Genomic DNA, 6,296 nt, shown 5'->3' with positions numbered 1-6,296 from the left:
TACTACATCACAGGTCTGGTCTGCGTATTGACAAGGGCACCTCTTAGACTAAGCAGAGCTTTGGGTGGTGGCCAGAAAAGGGAGCGAAATGGCATATCCACCTTTCTATTACCACTCTGGGTTCTTGAGCACCCCTACAACAAAGTCTGCATTTTGGCTACAGCAGCTTATTGGTCCCCACTACATCACTGGCTGTGCTGCCTAAACAATGACTTTTCAACATAATACTCTCCCTTTTCCCCAATGTCAGACTCTTCCTTCCCAACCTGTTTGCTTATGTCCCTTCTTTAAGAAAGCTTTCTCAGATCAAGAAAACCTGCCACCCCAGACTCTCCATTTCTCCCGAACATTTCCATCCTCTGGGAGAGAGCCTGACTCTCTATGATTTCACCCTAGTTAGATGTTGCCCGATCCACTCCCCATCTTGCTCGTGTTCAAGTGTCTCGACTCCTCCATGCGCCATGTGACTCTAGTGTCTTCTTTCACTCCCACAAAACATCCATCCAGGGGTAGTGCACAAACAAAGGAGATAGAGGCCGATGGAGAATTTCAAATGCAGTTTATTGCAGCAAAACAAGGAAATGGGGAGTTTAAGACCTCTCCATAAAAGACAAACATCTTGCATATACCTTATATACAAAACCAAAGCAGCACAGAGTTTGCTGCAAGAGACAGGCTATTAAGGAGCTGTCCAGAATATGCTCTCTGTGCACAGCAAAGAAGCCCTGGGTCTAATTAGTCCCCTCGTCTGGCTGGATTACTGAGGCTCTTTGAAATGTCATGTGTGTAGTGGTAATTGCTGAGCTATTCTCAGGCAATGCACAAAGCAGGGTTTTAGCCAGGGGACTGAGACTGTCATTGATCTAATGACTTCTTTTGGAAGCAAAGCAGAAAAGAAAGAGCAAGGGAAATAGGATGAGATGGTGTAGCTAACCATAGCTCTTTTCTCCAATAAGGCTTGGGCAATTGACCTTGGTCTTGTCAAGCACATTTGGTAGGGATGGAGAGGGAAGAGCTAATGGAATAGAGAGCACCTCTTTATCTGGACCCTCGGGAATAACTGGTGGAAACAAACTTCACACTAGAACTGCCACCAGAGCTCTTGACACCCCCAGAGCTGGATCCCCGGCCTCCAGAGGAGCTGTAGCTGCCTCCAGAGCTACCACCGCCGGAAACCCGGCCGCCAGAGCTGCCGCCACCCATTCCTGAGCCACCTTTGTGGCCTCCAGAGCCGTAGCTGCCGCCTCCGCCGCCACCTCCAGAACCGTAGCTGCCACCTCCGGAGCCGTAGCTACCGCCGCCTCCAGATCCATAGCCGCCACCTCCGGAGCCATAGCTGCCTCCTCCAGAGCCATAGCCGCCACCTCCTCGGCTACTACTTCCACTGATGCTGGTGTGGCTGGTGCTCACGGCTGCAAAAAGACACTTGGTCATCTCTAATCCCACTCCCTTTCCAACCCAGCAGACCCTGCACACGCCCCTGAGAAATCGGCTTGTACTTACACACACTCACGTTGGGGGTACACTCTCCAGACATCCTGTAGGAGAAAATAAATAAGCAAATCTCTCAGGACACTGCAGCTTCACAAAGCCCTTCCTCATGCTTCCTCGCAAGCTTCAGTCAGCTCTCAAGGAAGGAAGCCCTTGGGAATGATCAAACTCTTGCCATCTCAGAGACTCTGCCTCGCTGAGGATCCTCCAACCCACCTGATCTAAACCTACTCCAGCTCCACTGGCCTCCCAAACCTCTGCTGTTTTTCTAAGCATAAGTACAAACAGGCAGGGAGAAATCCCCATATACAGTAGATAAGAATCTTGCAGCCAGTGAGGGCCACCTGTGAAAGGATTGACTTTGTGACAGGTGATATCTGAGCTCGCCCAAATGAAGAACAAATTGCTCCATTGCAGATATAGAAATGTCATAACTCTCAAAAAAGGAAAGAAAAGAGAAAGGAAGGAAAAATATAAAGGAAAAGAAATAGAGACTCTGGCTCCCAAAGTGAACCCCAAGTCCTTGCTCCTGCCCATGCCTTCACTTCCCCACACCCAGGTCAGGCCATCGTCCAATGGCTGCATCTTCAGCAACCATCAGCTTGCAGGAAGGAAGCCCATAAGAAGTGACCAACTGCCAGGGTCCCTTCCTCACCTGCTTTCCTCTCCTTCCAAGAGGGTCCTGTAGGTGGCAATCTCCATGTCCAGGGCCAGCTTGGTGTTCATCAGCTCCTGGTAGTCACGCAGCAGCCGGGCCAGGTCCTCCTTGGCCTGCTGAAGGGCATCCTCCAGCTCATTCAGTTTGTTCTGGGCATCTTTGAGGGCATTCTCGCCACGCTGCTCAGCATCACTGATGGACTGCTGAAGGTGGGAGATCTGGAAAAGAGAAGCCAGTGCATTAGACCTGCTCAGAACACCCAACCCTGCTTTGACCCTCCTATGGCAAGTCCATCCCCCACCCCATGAGCTGAGTCCTGTAGAACCACTGGACATTAAGCCACCACTGGATAGCACATCACCAGGCTGACTTCCTTGAATGATCTTGGCCTTGACTCAAAGCTCCTCCAGCCTTCACAGACCTGCCATTCTTCTCCCAGCCTGCCCTAAAACCTCCTGCTGCCTCTCCTCCCACTCCTTGGCTCCTAAGTCCCACTTGGGGTCATAAGCTAGGTCACCCACCACATCCTCTCCTTTTCACAAATTTCCCTTTTAAAAAAATCCTGCATGACAGCTAAGTTCTGGAAACCAGAATAGTCACTGAAGGGACTGGAGGCAATGTAGCCTTCTTCTGGATTGTCAGACTCAAAGCTGGGGAACTTCCCCCACAGCCTGAGGTATACCCTCTTTCCACACAGCTGAGCCCTAGAAGAAAGAAACAAGTACCTGCTTCTTAACACTGTCGATTTCAGATCTGAGTCTTTGGATCACCCGATTCAGCTCAGAAATCTCCATCTTTGAGTTTTTCACACTGTCACCATGTTTGCCAGCAGTGACCTGCAGCTCTTCATACTAAAGATAATGGATCATGTCAGTGAGATGTGGGCAGAGCCAGGAATGCTTGCACACACAAAAATAGGAGAAAGCATAGGACAAGAAGTCAAGACATCACAAGGGAACTGGCTAGTCATTCAGACACTCACCTTGGTCTGGTACAGGGCCTCGGCCTCAGCCTTGCTCCTCTGGGCAATGTCCTCATACTGGGCCTTGACCTCAGCAATGATGCTGTCCAGGTCCAGGCTGCGGTTGTTGTCCATGGAGAGGATGACATTGGTTTCACTGATGTGAGTCTGCATCTGAGACAACTCCTGCAGGACATAATAGTTCAGTGACTCCTAGAGTACTGAAACAAAAACCTCTTATACAGAGGGAGGTTCTGGAGACAGAAGATGCATTTCTATTTTTTGGAAACTGGTGGGTTCTGGTTTCAAGGTTCTATCTTCAATTAAATACACTTGGTTGAAATCAGAGGACTTACTGCTTGGTAGAGTGTGGTAAGGAATTCAATTTCTTGCTGCAAGTTGTCAACTTTGGCATGAAGGTCCACCTTAGTCATGTAAGCACCATCTACATCCTAGAGGAACGAAGGACATCATGAAGCCATACTCTTTCCAGGATGGCTCCCTCTCTCCAAACATGAGGGGCTTTCCAAGCAGGAGTGAAGCTTGGGGACTACCCCACATCTCTTTAGCCCAGAGAGGTCACAGTTTCTGGGTTGCTCCCCTGCTTAGCATCACTATCAAGGGAGATTGCCTGACTTGCTAAGAACTCACCTCCCCAGTACCACATGAGTTGCTGAGAAATATGGAGGAATTAAGTACTCAGGTTAATACAGGTCCACATTATGTGAAAAAAAAACAACTCTCCTCTAGATATTCAGCAGACCCACTACCTAGATCTCTGCATCATGCTGCTTATGAGTGGAGACCCTATTCTATTATGTATTTAAGAGGTATGTTCATTCACAGGAATTTCTCACCTTCTTGATGGTCACAAATTCATTCTCTGCATTGGTCCTCTTGTTGATCTCATCCTCATACCTACAAAGAAGCAGAAGTGATTAGGAGATTCAGAGTAGTGAGGCCCAAAGTCCAGCATTCTAGACTAAAAGTGGCCTTGCCTGTTCATCAGCTTACTATTGAGAACCAGGATATCCTGGCCACCCCTTTCTTCTGAGCAATAAAACCACTAAACTATTTCCACCTTCTAAGAAGATGAAAATTTCTGAAAATACCATGCTGATTTGCTTCTAACCTAAGGAAAGACATTAGCTACAAATGCATCATATTCTCAGCTTCTCACTTTCTGGAACTCTTGTAGAGCAAGAGCCAAGTGCCAGCCAGGCTTCCTTACTTGTTACGGTAATCCTCCACCAGATCTTGCATGTTCTTCAGTTCCGAATCCATCCGAGATTGGTCGCCCTTCAGTTGGTCCACTGTCCTTCGGAGGTTGGAAATATAGGTCTCGAAGTAGGGCTCTAAACTGTGGGTTCTTGTGGTGGTGTCCACCTGCTGCAGCAGCTCCCATTTTGTTTGTAGCACCTGGTTCTGCTGCTCCAGGAACCTCACCTAAAAAACAAGACCCATTACCCCTAGTGCAGAAATAGGGTCCCATGGGGTCCCAGTGCCTCATTTGGGAAAGAACTTCAATCCTATTTCCTGGCCATGACAAAGGGAGAAACAAGAAGATGATGATCAATTTAGCATCATCTTCATAACAAAACCCAACTCATTTTAATTCAGAGAAGGATTAGAAGGAAGTAGTTATACAATGCCTGTAGCAAAGCCCACAAAAAATATTGCAATGATTCTTTGGAATAGATACATGATATTCAAGAGCTTTGCCAAATTTTTTCCAGTAGATAACCATAAGAATTGGTTTGTATGACCTGGGCATATACACAGTTCAAAATTGTGCTGAGAAAATTCAAACTTGGATTTGAAATTGTTTGTGGATCCCTTGGATTGACAGTATTGATGGTTAAGAAGAAAAGTGGAGAAGGTTTACATGTTTATCCAGAACTGATGATGGGAAATAAAAGAATTTTAAAATACTCCACTGGTCTAGTATCAATGTGAAATTCTCAGAGGGTGGAGCTCTCTTCTAACAGCCAAAAATGTTCTAGGCTGACTCACTCCATCCTTTCTGCTACATCACAAGGCACTCTGTCCACACTCAGTTCTCTTTTTTATGGCTAGGAAGACACTTCCATGGTTCTCATTGTGCCCTAGAAAGTTCCATAAGCCCCATTTCTATTATCTTCATTCAACAGATCCCAATCCAGCTCAAGAGCTAAACAAAAACATTTAAGGTAAATGTTCAAGAGAAAGATGTCATTGGCATCATTTCTGAGTATAATTCTAACATATCTCCTTAGAAGCCCATTCCACAAAATATCCCTTCAGTCATCCAAACACAGAAATATGAAGTTGAGTCCACATGTTCTGGGCTGTTCCAACTTCACATGACCCAGAAGCAGCTCTCCCAATGCACTGAACAGATGAACTCACCTTGTCAATGAAGGAGGCAAATTGGTTGTTGAGTGTCTTGATCTGTTCCCTTTCTCGAGACTTGACTTTTTGGATCTCAGGGTCAATCTCCACATTGAGGGGTTGCAGAAGGCTCTGGTTGATGGTGACTTCTTGGATGCCACCAGGGGGGCAGACAGGCCCAAAGCCACCCCCATATCCACCAATTCCAAATCCACCACCTCCAAAACCACCTCCACTGCCAAAACCACCTCCACTGCCAAAACCACCAAAGCCTCCACCTCCAAAGCCGCCACCACCAAAGCCACCACCGCCAAAACCACCACCACCAAAACCACCACCGCCAAACCCACTACGACCACCTCCTCCAGCCACACTTATGGAGATGCTCTTGCTGCCACCAAGATTAACAAGACTCCGACTGCCAAAGCCACCACCGGCACCTCCAGCACCTCCACCACAGAATCCTCCTGAAATTCTCCCGCCACCTCCTCCACTGCGGCGGACAGAGCTGCTGGTGGACCTGCGATGGAGGCTGACAATGCCTGCGGAGCCAGAGCTAAAGCCCCTTCCGCCCCGGCACACCGACCTGGAGCTACACTGCCTGCTCATGGTGGCTTAGAGAAAAGTAGGAGCAAAGAAGAAGAAGGAAGGAAGGAGCTGAGCACTCCTCTACCCCAAGCCCAGAGACTTCCCCTTATATACAGGGAGGAAATTGGGCTTGGTCCTCCAGAGTCAGCGGAGATGCAGCGCCTCCAAAGGGTTTGGCTTGCCTGCAGCCATACAAGATTTTTACGAGCCTCAACAATACGATAAACA

General features: G+C 47.9%; 1 protein-coding gene across 1 annotated transcript; it reads right to left on the bottom strand.

The window, feature by feature from the left end:
• Window positions 1–635: 635 nt before the first annotated feature.
• Window positions 636–6,089, bottom strand: Krt1 (keratin 1). The gene is made up of 9 exons (XM_005325001.4): window positions 5,499–6,089; window positions 4,342–4,556; window positions 3,968–4,028; window positions 3,467–3,562; window positions 3,132–3,296; window positions 2,875–3,000; window positions 2,147–2,367; window positions 1,504–1,538; window positions 636–1,412 (listed from the first exon to the last, which is right to left on the bottom strand). Exons 1-9 carry the CDS (start codon window positions 6,087–6,089, stop codon window positions 1,039–1,041), a joined length of 1,884 nt encoding a protein of 627 aa, XP_005325058.2. The 3' UTR covers window positions 636–1,038.
• Between the last annotated feature and the right edge of the window lie 207 nt (window positions 6,090–6,296).

The sequence above is a fragment of the Ictidomys tridecemlineatus genome, chromosome 6 (assembly GCF_052094955.1).
Source record: "Ictidomys tridecemlineatus isolate mIctTri1 chromosome 6, mIctTri1.hap1, whole genome shotgun sequence".
Lineage (NCBI taxonomy): Eukaryota > Metazoa > Chordata > Mammalia > Rodentia > Sciuridae > Ictidomys > Ictidomys tridecemlineatus.
Note: the sequence above shows the minus strand (reverse complement) of the source record. Positions and strands in the feature narration are given on the sequence as shown.

Coding starts and splice junctions, on each gene's coding strand:
- Krt1 (XM_005325001.4), bottom strand. CDS start 6,089: ATGAGCAGGCAGTGTAGCTCCAGGTCGGTGTGCCGGGGCGGAAGGGGC. Junction 3,297..3,466: donor TTACCACACTCTACCAAGCA/GTAAGTCCTCTG, acceptor TATGTCCTGCAG/GAGTTGTCTCAGATGCAGAC. Junction 2,368..2,874: donor TCGACAGTGTTAAGAAGCAG/GTACTTGTTTCT, acceptor TCTCTTTTCCAG/ATCTCCCACCTTCAGCAGTC.